This window comes from Argiope bruennichi, chromosome 11, assembly GCF_947563725.1.
Source record: "Argiope bruennichi chromosome 11, qqArgBrue1.1, whole genome shotgun sequence".
NCBI lineage: Eukaryota > Metazoa > Arthropoda > Arachnida > Araneae > Araneidae > Argiope > Argiope bruennichi.
This window is the reverse complement of record NC_079161.1, coordinates 51,552,973-51,566,112: the sequence shown is the minus strand read 5'-3', so window position 1 is coordinate 51,566,112 and position 13,140 is coordinate 51,552,973. Positions and strand designations below refer to the sequence as shown.

The 13,140-nt window shown below is 26.7% G+C and overlaps 1 protein-coding gene across 2 annotated transcripts in view; it reads left to right on the top strand.

The window, feature by feature from the left end:
* The window catches only part of LOC129957028 (thyroid adenoma-associated protein homolog), a 98,305-nt gene extending 85,165 nt beyond the window's left edge, over nucleotides 1–13,140 (top strand). For both annotated transcript variants that reach the window (XM_056069137.1, XM_056069140.1), the window contains exons 27-32: nucleotides 434–530; nucleotides 1,251–1,283; nucleotides 3,240–3,373; nucleotides 5,510–5,594; nucleotides 8,235–8,361; nucleotides 11,710–13,140. In XM_056069137.1, coding sequence (XP_055925112.1) covers nucleotides 434–530; nucleotides 1,251–1,283; nucleotides 3,240–3,373; nucleotides 5,510–5,594; nucleotides 8,235–8,361; nucleotides 11,710–11,912 — 679 coding nt within the window. In that variant the 3' untranslated portion in view covers nucleotides 11,913–13,140. The remainder of the gene's footprint in view (nucleotides 1–433; nucleotides 531–1,250; nucleotides 1,284–3,239; nucleotides 3,374–5,509; nucleotides 5,595–8,234; nucleotides 8,362–11,709) is intronic.

The following is a 13,140-nucleotide window of genomic DNA, read 5'->3' as shown; positions in this document are numbered from 1 at the left end:
ATGTGTCTTGTAACTTCATATATTATTGTTAGATGTGACTGATATCATTACAGTTTCAAAATTATTGCAGTTCAAAATTATTTAAATATGTAGTCATGTTTTAAATACTAGATATGTGTTGCTCTTTTGTAGTTCTTTATATATAGTCTAGACAAAGGTAGACTTTTCAAACATTTAATATTGTATAAAATCATTTTCATAAAATAAAATTTTATTCTCAAAAATTTATTATAACTATTATGTGTTTAAAAGTCATCATTATTATAATATTTCTTTCATTTATTATTTGAAGAAGTTATTCTGAAAAATTACTGTTTCTATTCAAATTGTAATTTTATTATTGCTGGTTGTTATCATTATAATTTAGATAAGGGTTTGTTTGTTTTTTAAATTTCTTTTTTAAAAAATGATTTGTTTTCGTTTTTTTGTATAGTTTATGTGAAAATAGTATAGTGCTATTGCAAGATGAAGATGAAGAAATAAGAAATAAAACTTGTGAATTTCCATCTTTTATCCATCATAAATATGAGGTATGTCATTAAAAATTACTTCCTAAATATATCAGACAAAATAATATAAATTAAATTAATTAAGCTATGAAAATATGTTCATGGTGCCTATATTTTTGTTAATAATTAGATATCATTTTTATATTTATTTATTTATTTTGATGGACTATTTGAAACTATAATTTTTCCTTTTGTAAAATTACAAAATTGTGACATTACTCCCCATATTTGACCTTAAAGAAATTCTTCATCTTCTTCCAAAAAAATTTATTACATTGTAAACGAAATATAATTCATAATTTTCATATGAAATGTAAACCTTAATTTTTTAAGTATTTTTTTTTTAAATTTTTAATCTATATATTTTCTTAGAAAATTAAGAATAATTTTCTAAATGAATATATATATATATATATATGCACAACCTGATTTTATAGAAATCTTTTTGATTAACAAATGAATAAGCATTCAATTAAAGACAATTGACATCTGCAGAAGTATTCTTAAATGTCTAATATAGCTTTAACATCCAATTGTTAGATAATTTAATTCATTTATCAAGAGATCAGAATAGCATGTATTATCATGTTAAATAATTTAACATTTTGCAGTTAATCAAATTCTGTATAGTATTATGATGCTCATAATATCCTTTATATAGAATAATCTTTTATAATACTAAATTTTATTGTTATTGCTCGTATTTTTTTCTTTACTTAAGTTGTAATTGTTTATTTTCAGGTTAACTCTCTGCAGTATAATATTGGGCTTCAAGTAAGTTTCATGTTTTTATTGTCTGTGAAAAAAACAGATTTTACATTCTTGAAAATTACATTTTATGCATGAAAAGTTTAAATTTTTTTTTCAAATATGCTTTACTATTTATAGCTCATGTATTTTCAAAATGAACATATACAAAATGCTATATGAAGAGTTCTCTATTTTTGATACATCATGTTTAGAATAGTACTCACTTCTCATGATGTAGAAGGTGCACCTCAGTGAAAGACATATTAAAGTTATAAGTAAAAAAAATTCAAATAATGATAGTAAAAATTATAATTCATACAGAGCAATACAAATACTTGACATTGAAAAATTGACCTGTTTCGACCTGAAAAATCGATGTTCATTGTTTCATAGTGTGTAACAGACCTCAATTGTTGCACTTGTTCCTGATTATGACTGCATAGTACATAAAGTATTCGTAAATTGTTCTTGGGGTATACTTAATGTTTTTTTTTTAAGTGTACAACAGTGAAGATTACAGAATTTAGGTTAAAATATGAACAGTTTATATCCTTTAACTTATTTTTTCCTCTCATAAATTTTTGAAACATACAGTGCAATGTGTAAACATTTATAAATTGCCAGTACAAAGGCTTCTATTTTAACACGAGATAGTACCGGCAACTGCTTCTATGATTCACCAGGGCGCAGCTGCGCTCACATTCCACGTGGTTTCTGATCAATGGACTGGCTTAGTACTCAATGAGAAAAGATGTATTAAAACAGTGAGTTTTGGTATAGAAACTTTGTCTTCTGGTGTTGTTGGCAAAGAAATGATTTCAAAGAACTCCAGCCTATCCGGCTTTTTTGTTATCCAGCCTGTACTTCCACCACATTAGGCCGGATACTCGGGAGTCTACTGCATAAAGCATGATTTGAAGGAATAGTTATTGAGTTTAATTTTTTTTATTCTTCATAACTTTGAAGAACTGATTCAACTGTTAGTTTTTGTCAAGATCTTTGTTCAAGTCGTATCGAATAGAAATGCAGAAAGCGGGAAAGAGTGACCATATGAAAATATTCAGAGATAAAATAGTTTTAGAAAAGAATTTACAAGGCATTTTGTTTCCATGAGAAGAATAACAGAGAATTCAGAAGTTAAAGTTACAATGAAGCCAAAGTGATTGGGAAATTATTTTCAGATTGTAGATTAATCAGAAATTCTTATTATTATATATATGTATCAATTTTTGAAAAAAATCAACATTTGAAATAAAGTGATGTATAATAATATGTCTTAAATAATATGTGTTAAATATCAAACTTACATATCCATTTCATATATGTAAAAGTGATATATTTAAAGCTATCGAATCTTTATGAAGTAATAATTTAGTAACATTTTGCATGGTGCCAGCTGAGATTTTTTTAACGATGTAAATATAAATTATCACCAACTTATTTTACAATATAAATTATATTTCCCTTGTTTAGCAATAAAAAAAGAATAATGACTGGGAAAATAGAGCCTGTATCTTCTAAACCATCATTTTTTATAAAACTAAGAAGATTTATTATTATTTATTTAAGTTAGAATTCTGGCATTAAAAATCAACTGATTTGTAATGAGAAAGTAATGTACTTAAACCTGATATTATGCACTAAATCTTAAATATATTTTTCCTATAAAAAATGCAATTTACATATCTGCTATGATATAGCAAATTTTATTTTCAAATATATATTAATGAAATCTTTATAATACAAAAATAAAACGAACTATATTGTTAATGCATGTCTATTGATTATAAACTATGTTTATAATTTTATATTTCTTTTTAAATTCTCTTATTCATTATAAATATTAGGTTTCTCCTCTAATTGATTATTTCATTCTATAACAATATAAAATGTATCAATATTTAATTGTTTCTGTGTTATCATAATTTTTAAATCTTTTTTTAAGATGATCATTATATATGTTTTTAATATTTCTTTCAGGTTATACTTCAACACATGTTTCACTTGCTGCATGATAATGACTATTTTGTGTTTTATTTATGGAATAGACTTCAGAATTTTCCATCTACCTCTAAAATTCTGATGAGTATAAACTACTCTGTTACCAACATTGCGTATGTCCATTTTCTTTTATTGTTAAATTAGCCATCATTATCCAATATTTGGAGATTTAAATTGTATTGCATAATTTTGTTTAACTTGCTTATTGTATATAAAGATAAAATTTTATTACTGATTTTTTTTTTTTTTTTTTTTTTTTTTTTTTTTTTTGCTCTTTTCTTGTGTACTGGAGTTTTGTATAATTCCTGAGTATTACTCATAATGTGAATAGTATTCTTCCATTCGCCCAAAAAATGTTCAAACAAAGTCATAATTATGTAGTTTATTTTAATGCATTTTTATAAGAAAATTATCCAGTATCATTGTCTTTAGATATGCTTCAAAATTTGGCAAAAGTGAGACACAGTATTTCTGTGATTAAGGTGATTGGTGCCTCTTAACATTACAGTGCAATCTCGATACTGCTATTCTATATCTCTATCATACAATGCTTTCAATATCTCTCTTATTTCACTGGAAAGTTGTTGCTCTACTGATACTACTATTTCTCCCACTTCTGATTAAATCCCATCCAAAACATTTTGCATTAATATAGATTACAGCTTCATTAACTTTTAGTAGTTCTGGCTCTGTTTTTCGTCCAGCTTGTCTATGTTGTTGCTATCTATTTGTAACCGCACCCCCTCGTCATTCTGCAGAGCAGTTATTTTGTCAGACTCCCTATCTGCTCTTCAATTTCTTGCAAATAGATAATACCCATATACTAGAGTGGAGAGAGCTCTTAGTGTCAATCTCTGTTTCTTTCCAATGGATCCCAGCTTACTGTGGGATTCTTGAGAATGAGGCTGCTGACTTTTTTTGGTGGGAAGGAGGTTCAAGAGTCCTCCAGAGACCTTTGAAAAGCTTCTCATTTCATTTAAACTCCTGATAAAAAGAAGATATGTCACCAGGATAAAGCAGACAGTACCATTTGACTCTGTAAGCCATAGGCCGTCTCACTGCTTCGCAGGCCATGACTATTTGGCCACAAACTTGTATTGGCTTGGACTTTATAACTCCCCCTTATGTCCTCTGGACATAAGGGAGAGTTACAAACATCCTTGTGGACAACATCAAATTTTTGGTGCTACTTATTTTGACTCGTGCTCTGCACTTATGTTTTTAAATTGTAAAGTTCATAAATATTGGAAGGCTAGAGATTTAGTAGCATCATAGCCAATCTTCTGAGCATTTGTAATAAATAAGTAAATTTCTAATCTCATAATCTCATTGGTCGATCAAATTGATCAAGATACAATCTCATGAATTAAAGTTTCGCAAACACTTGCTCAAATCCCTTGAGTCACTTTCGACAATGTTATCCAGCCGAAACTTCTTCCATGCTTAAATAACAATTCTCTTCTAATGAACACGTAGCATAATAGAATTATATCCAAGATACAGCCCAATCCTGCATGTGATGGCCTGAATCTTCTTGTCACTCATTTAAGAGAGTCATTTTTTTTTAACATTTTGTGTTATTTATTATGAGAAGTGCTAATTAATTGAGGTATGAACTGTACAAAATAGTAATATTTCTAATACTAAATTATCAGTTCACAAACCAGTGTAATTTCATTTTGATTCCATGAAAGTAGCACCACCTGATAATGAATTTGTGGAAAAAAATCTGTTTATTTATACTTCTAAAAGCATAGAAACAAATAAAGCTAATAAAAATTAAAATTTTTAGTACACTAATAAATATTTTTTTAACTATTTTTATTAAACTGTTAGTATTATATCTATTTCTATTCTTTTTTTTTTTTTTTTTTTGAACAAGTAGTCCCAATATCACTGCTTGTGAAAATTGAAGAATAATCTGAAAAAATTTACTTCCTGATTGATGTCTTCAACCAATTTTCATTTGTCATTTACAATTAAAAATAATCTTATATTTAACATATATATAATTAACTGAAACAAAATACATCAGATTAAAAAGTTTTTAACAGTTTTTTACAATTATTAAGATTTTTATTTAAATGTAATAATTTTTCTGTTTATTATAGGCATTTTAACAATGTTTTACAATTATTAAAATTTTTATTTAAATATAATAATTTTTCTGTTTATTATAGGCATTTTAACAATGTTTTACAATTATTAAAATTTTTATTTAAATATAATAATTTTTCTGTTTATTATAGGCATTATTCACTGTTTGAGCAAGAAGTAGTTAATGTATATGCTGAACCAGTTAATCTTCTTTTGGAATACCGAAGTCTTTTAATGGTATGATTCATTAAATTTGGATGCATAAAAAAGAAAATTTCAAAAAATTTTATCATATTTTTATTAGCATTATTATTTGTTTGAGCTGCAGCTTTGCAGGTCAAACAATGAGTATTATTATTTGCGAGACTGTTATTTGTTTGGATGAGCATTATTATTTATTTATTTATGCTTTTTTAATCTGCTTGCTTGGCATTTCCATAAAACAAAAATTTTCTCTTTTTTATATTTCAATAATTATTGTTTTAATTTTCTCTTGTATAGATTTCTTTTTTCTCAGATCAGAAAACATTTGAAGGCAAAAGAGACATTTACAAATTTAAAAAACATAATATGTTGTTTTTTTTTATTTAATTTGATATTTTATTGCATAAAAATTTCTTCAGATATTTTTTCACTGAAAAAAAATTATTAAATGTTTGTAAATGTATTATCAAAGTATGAAAATATTATTGCTGATTCTATTTCAATATTTCAGACTGAAAATCGTATTTAAATTTGGTATAATTGTTGTCGAAGTTTTCTTGGAATAATTAACTTTGCTTATTATAAGTGCATTTCAAATATTATTGAATTTTAGCAGTTAATTTTTTAAGTAAATAGAATAGTTAATATAATAAAATTGTCACATTTCATTATGTAGAGCAAAGATTTTAAAACTTTTTTTTTCCTTAATGTTAACAGAATTTTACCAAACAGCATTTGAATATTGGACTTGCATATTTGAAAAAAAAAAAAATACTAAATGCATGATATGGCACTTTATCATTGTTCAATCAATATTTATTCTTAAAATTGAATTATTTATTTTCAGTTGTAATGGATTATAAATTTTATTGCCAATAAAATGCCCCAATGCATTAATGCATGATCATTTATTAAATATAAATTGATTTATTATCCTACTTTATTGCTACACAAAAACTATAGGAAAGGCTTTTATGATCTTGAACTGTGATTATATGAGGAAGACTACTATCCTGTCTGGTAAATTAACATAATAAATAAAAAAATATGAGAATTTTTTATAATCATATGAAGTATTCTTACAAATCAATTTTACCGTATGCAATCAGTGTTGATAGTTTTAATTGTTTCAATATTAAAGATTCATTTTTATACTTTATTTAGCATGTTAAAAAAATGTATGTATTGTTTTTGGTCTATTTGATAACTTTTTATTTCAAATATAAAGAAAAATTAGTAATATTTCTTGAGTTGGAAACTGGTGTGATGAATTGTATTAAGAATGGTTCACTTTAAATGCTTGCTTATATACATTTTTTCCTTCAAATTTTATATCTTTCATCTAAATTAATCATCTTATTTAAATATGAAAATAAATTTTACTTTTTAGACTACCTAAATTGTTGAATTATTATAGAATATAAGAAATGTGTGTGCATGTTTTTATTTTACAATTGCCACTTTAAAAATGTTTGAGATGATATAAAAAAAGCATCTCTAAGAATCAAACGTTCATCTAAAATGATAGACCAATGTTTAATTTTAAAAAAGCAGATGAACAAGATTGAACTAAAATCTAAGATTTTGCACTTTATAAACAATTTAATTTAAAACTGTTTGTAGTTTTGCATAAAAAAACAAATCTTTACAAAGCTGTAGCATTTATTGATCTTATTTTATTATTATTATTTTATTTTGTACTCAAAATTTTTATTCAAAGTTAACCAATATAATAAATGAAAATCTGCTGCAGCTTTTGAATACAAATCCTGAAGATGTTTTCCAAGCCCCGTAGTTAAGACTTGTGTGCTTCTTAACAAAATAAAGGAAACTTCTTATATATTAACTGTGAGCCACTGGAATGCACTAACTCTCAAATATCGATCTCTGGCTTGAATTTAGCATGCAATTGGGGGAGTGGCATTTCTTTGGGGAGGACGGGATTAATCACTGTCATGCAGTTGGCACACAAATACAAGAGGGGTGGGGATATGTATTGTGAACTACTTTTTTCCATAATTAATTGAAGTAATAATTTGGCATAAAGCTAGAATTGTAGTCATAACATACCAGATACATAACATACTAGATGACATTTATATAAATCATTACATTCAAAAGTACAGACCAACAGATGATCAACCCCTTGACGAATTTGGTTCCAAATTCAAAATTAATCACTATCAATTCAAAATTTCCTAAGTTATTCCCCAAAAATTTCTTAATATTATGAGTATTGATCTAAAATAATAATTTACAGTGGCAGTGAAAGTTTTTATATAAAAAAAAAAAAATTTCTGATTCAAGTTCTAACCTCATCAAAGATCCATAATCTATGTGGACTTGATTGTGTATAGGGCAATATAGGCCAATGTATATATTGTATGCCTATATTGTCTATCAAGCATCAAATTTCTTATTGATACAGAATATTAATAATTGTGCTTTATCAGCATTTATGAAAATAATATGTGAAATGTAGAATTAAATTGTTAATCACTTGAAATAGTGAAGTTTTGGTCCAATACCAAAATATATCATTGACGTTTCAATTAATTAATATATGAAGTCTACTACTTCTAATTATGAAAAATCTATAAACAGTATATTCCATTTTATTTAGATGCATATTGAATAATTTTCGAAAATGTTAAGCTTTTTATTTTATTGCAGGCGACTTTAGAGGAACAGCATTCAAAAAACCCTTCTTTCTGGACACATACTCTCGAAATGTTTACGATTGATTTGCTCCAGGAAATTAGTGATCTCCTTCTTGTTGTCAAAGACAGCAGGACAATAAGTAAATATATTTTTCATTGATAAAAAGTAGTAAAATAATTAAATTTGTCTGGTCAAAATATATGTACAGTAAATAATAATATTCAGCATTTTGAGAATGAGTATTTCAAACAAAACTAAAAATTTTTGCTTCTCCATATAAGTTTTGTTTAAAAGAACATATATAAATTCCCAGCTTTTTTTAGTCTCATGGTTTTTTTCCCACTTCTAATAAAGGTGATCTTATAATAGTTTCTGAATTCAAATAGAATTAATAGTTTATTGTGACTGCTATAAATGATTGGTTGTATGCAATGTAGTGGTATATTAACCATTTTTGCCCGTGATATGCCAAATAATTGATGTTAAAATAGTGTTGGAAAAATTACATTGTATATAATAATTTCCTTAAGTGTTTGCAGTAATAAAAAAAACATAAAATGAAAAATATTTAAAATTGCATACTGTTTGTTACATTTTGTTTGTATTGCATACTTGAATTCAGAACCACAATGAACGACATTATTCAACTGATTTTATAATTGCTATTGTTCATAGGAGTCATTATTTCTCAGTGCTATGGTTGCCATAATGGGAATCTATGTAGATATTTGCTATAGATAGAAGTTTTATTGTCTTTTTTAGATATGTCGATAAAAGTTGTCAGGAAGTTGTTTTTGTAAATTCGGTTATCACCTTTTAACATTAATTATGTGTTAAATTGCTTATATCAAAACTTAATATTATAAATGCCAAACTACTTTCGATCTTATTATTTTTTGTGCTTATTTTTAAATTTTAATATTGAATATGCTTTATAAATAAATTATAAAAAAATAAAATTGATAACTATATAAGTTATAAAAAAATAAATAAAATTATAATACTATATATGATTTCTATTCTCAACACTTTCTAAAATAAGGTCAAATGGGATTATGTTCTAGAAATAAGAGAAATTCCAAATTAATGAAATATGGATTCTCTTCTCAAATTTTGTTTGAGATTAAGCATAACATTCAAAAATTACATAAATCTAAAACTTTTGAACAGCGTTAATAACAGATTAAATTTCTTGTTTGGAAAGTTGAGACCTCTCAGATTTCTTGTTAAATAATACTTCTCTTGACCATGTAATTAAAGCAAACTTATTTAATAGATAGTTTACCCATATTTTTTTTATTTATCAGTGGAGCATTCTTTTTCTGCTAGTAATATGTCATCTCATAAAATTGTTAGTATGCATGTATTGTATTTGAATTAAAATACATGAAAATTTAAATAAACTTTTGTCTCCATCAAATTATCTGCATCATACCAAAAAGGTCTATTATTATTGCGCAAAAATTAGTTTTACATACTTTAAAAGATTAGTTTCCTGTAATACCATTTTTTTTCTTACGATTTTTTTTCTCTAAATTTAATAAATTTTCAAAAAATATGTTTAAGTATATGGACAAAATATGTTAAGTATTATTTTGAAAGTATTGCTAGTACATTTTTTCTTGTTTTGAGAAAAATAAATGGTTAGCATTTTAATCAATTCAAAAATTTGAATTCATAATGTCTTGTCTGTTTAGTTTCTGTTAATTTATCAATATGTAATTTCATTTTATAAGTTTCTTTTACATGAATTCAACTAAAATAATATTTATTTATGGGTTGTGAATGGAATTACTTACTTCATTTGTATAATTATTCAATTATAAGAAGCATTTCATTTCAATTATTAAAAATTAAATATCATTTAAAATATATTTTGTATTAATCCAAATTTATTTATAAATAATAGCTAGAATTAAAATAGCAGTAATATTTTTTTTTATTTTGAATATTAATTACATTTATATATTATTAACTTTACATAAAATAATGCTATTATTTTGATTATCAATTTTATAAAATAATATTGATTTATTTCTTCTTACCTAATAATGAAATTATCCATTTTTTGAAGAAATTTAAATTAGTAACTTCATTTTTGGCATGTGAAATAAAGCAAATGTAACTTCACCAATTATATTTATAGAAATTGTACTTTCACTACTTTCATAACCAATTGCCACACTATATCATTTATTATCTGGTTTTAAATGAAATGAAGAATTGCAATTTTTTTTTTCAAATATTTACATTTTTTTTTTAATGGTCAGAATATGTGTTCCATATTTTGCAACAATATTCTTCACTGTAATATTTAAGAATTTATGCCCTAATGTTTTGCTGCAGTAATAAATACTTTTCTGTGTGTTCATTACTGTATCTAAGTGATTAAAAGCAACTTTTAAAAATTACACAAGAATTATAAATGAAGTAAGGGCAACGTAACTCAGAAAGTCGCAGAACAGCAGGGATGCACAGGCAGGATATCAGAACAGTTAGATGGTACTGTTTGTCGATGTGCAGAATACATAAAACCATCAATCCAGTAAAAATAGTAGTTGCTGAATGACATTGTGTTTACATCCACAATAGTGTTTTGATCGCTCTAAATCATGTTTACAAAAAGTGCTCAGTGGTCATAGATTAAAAACAAGGTTCTCTATGGAAAAAATGCATTGCATTGTTATCAAGGATTATTTGAAGGCTATGTGAAGAATGCATTACTGTATAAGAGATTGTTTGATGGGTCAAAGTGTTTAAGGCAGGTCGGATTGAGACTGAATTTGCACCACACAAGTTTCATCCATTCCTCAATGTCGCATCAACATCATTAGTAGTCTCCTTTCCATAGCCCCGCACTGGACTCTCCATGAATTATCCATTTAAGTTGGGCTCAGTCAACAAACAGTGTGGTACATACTGAAGAAAACTCTTTACATGAGGAAATTTTCTTCCCGCTGTGTTCCGCGTCGATCCTCTAACATACAGACAATCTCTCTCTCATGTTGCATGACAATGTTTGTTATTATGTTGCACAAGCTGTAAATCATCTTTTGCGCCAGTGGTCTTGGGAGGTATTGAATGAATCTTCGCTACTATGACTTCTTTCCTAAGTTGAAACAACTCCTTTGAATCATTTGACTTCCTGACATGCCATCTGTGAACTGAGCAGTAGGGCTCTCCATTGCTGACAACAAAAATAACACCTTACCAATGGTATCGTACGACTCTCTGGCATCTAGTAAAAGGTACAAGACTTTGCTGATGATTAAATTGTAAAAATGTAATGTAATCTTGCTTGTACATACATTAAAAAAAAATGTTTCTGAAATATGTTGCCAATGTGTCTGAAATATGTTGCTTTATTTACAACCCTTGTATGAGCATATTCAGATGAGATAATAGCATGCAATGCTGTTTCAAACCAAAGTTTAATGTCCTTTAAATATTTTTTTTCTATTATATTGATTCATATTTTTCATTTCAGGTCTTTGTGGATTGGTCTTCCCTCCACATGGTTTACTAGCTATGAAAAAGCTGCAGTGCCAAGTTCAAATCTTAGTTCCTCTAAGGACACGCCCGAGTGTACATGTTCTAGTGCAAGAACATTTAGAGGAGATTGCCTGTAAATGGAAAGAATTGGAGAAGTTACTGAGATGTACAGTTTCTTGGTTTTTTTTAAAACTGTAAATTTCTAAAAAATTTTATAATTGGAAACATTTTTAATTTATATGTAAATAAAATTATTGTTTGTGTTGAGATTTTTGTTTTACAGTTGCATAGGTGCTAATATATATGCATATAGTTTATATGTATGAGGCATAACATTTGTTTACTTTTTATGGCTCCCATAATAAATCGTCAGAAAACTCATATCTCCTCCAACTGCATTTGGCAATCTTGGCGTAATCTGAAAATTGCCAAGTAAACTTGGGAGCTATAAAAATAAATAAATGCAGCATGGTTCACCAGCTTTGAAAAAGCTGCAGTGTTAAGTTCAAATCTTAGTTCCTCTAAGGATACACTTGAGCATAGATGTTCATTTGCAAGAACAGTTAGGGAGAATTACCTGTAAATGGAAAGAAATGGAGAAATTATTAAAATGTACAGTTTTTTTATTTTTTTATATAAACTGTAAATTTCTGAAGATTTTTATAATTGGAGACGTTTTTAATTTATATGTAAATAAAATTTTTATTTCTGTTGAGATTTCTGTCTTACAATTGCACATGTGATACATGCATATATTTTATATCTGTGAGACAGCATTTGTTTACTTTTTATAGCTCCAATAATAAATCGTCAGAAAACTCGTATCTCCTCCAACTGCATTTGGCATAATCTGAAAATCGCCAAGTAAACTTGGAGGGCTATAAAAATAAACAAATGCAGCAAATAAATCTAGGAATACACCCACTTGGCATTTTATGTATAATGGAACTTGGTGTAATCTGAATATCACCAGTTAATCGAGGAGCATAAAAATTGGCAATTTCCAATTAAATGTTTGTTTCTGTTGAAGTCTGTTTAAAATGTTCCTAACTAAGCTATGGTAATTATGTTCTTTCAGTACAATAACACTTGTGTTAATATACATGTGTATATAATCTATATCTGTAAAATATAAAATGCATGAATTTTTTGTCACAAGAATTCCTTTGAAATGATGAACAGTAGATTCCCAAATTCTGGTGTACCTTTGTAGGTTGAGACTGAATGTATAATTGTCCACTGCCATCTGTAATGCTAATTGTAGTTAAAATAACCCCATCCCTTCTATCTGTGACCATTAGCGGATGTGCAAATCCCAATTTCTGTGTTGGCATATAGTAACTAAGTCATTCTTTTATGTTTAAATTGGCTGATTTATCCATGTATGAATAAACCCTAAGAATGAATAAATAACAAAAGTCTGTGA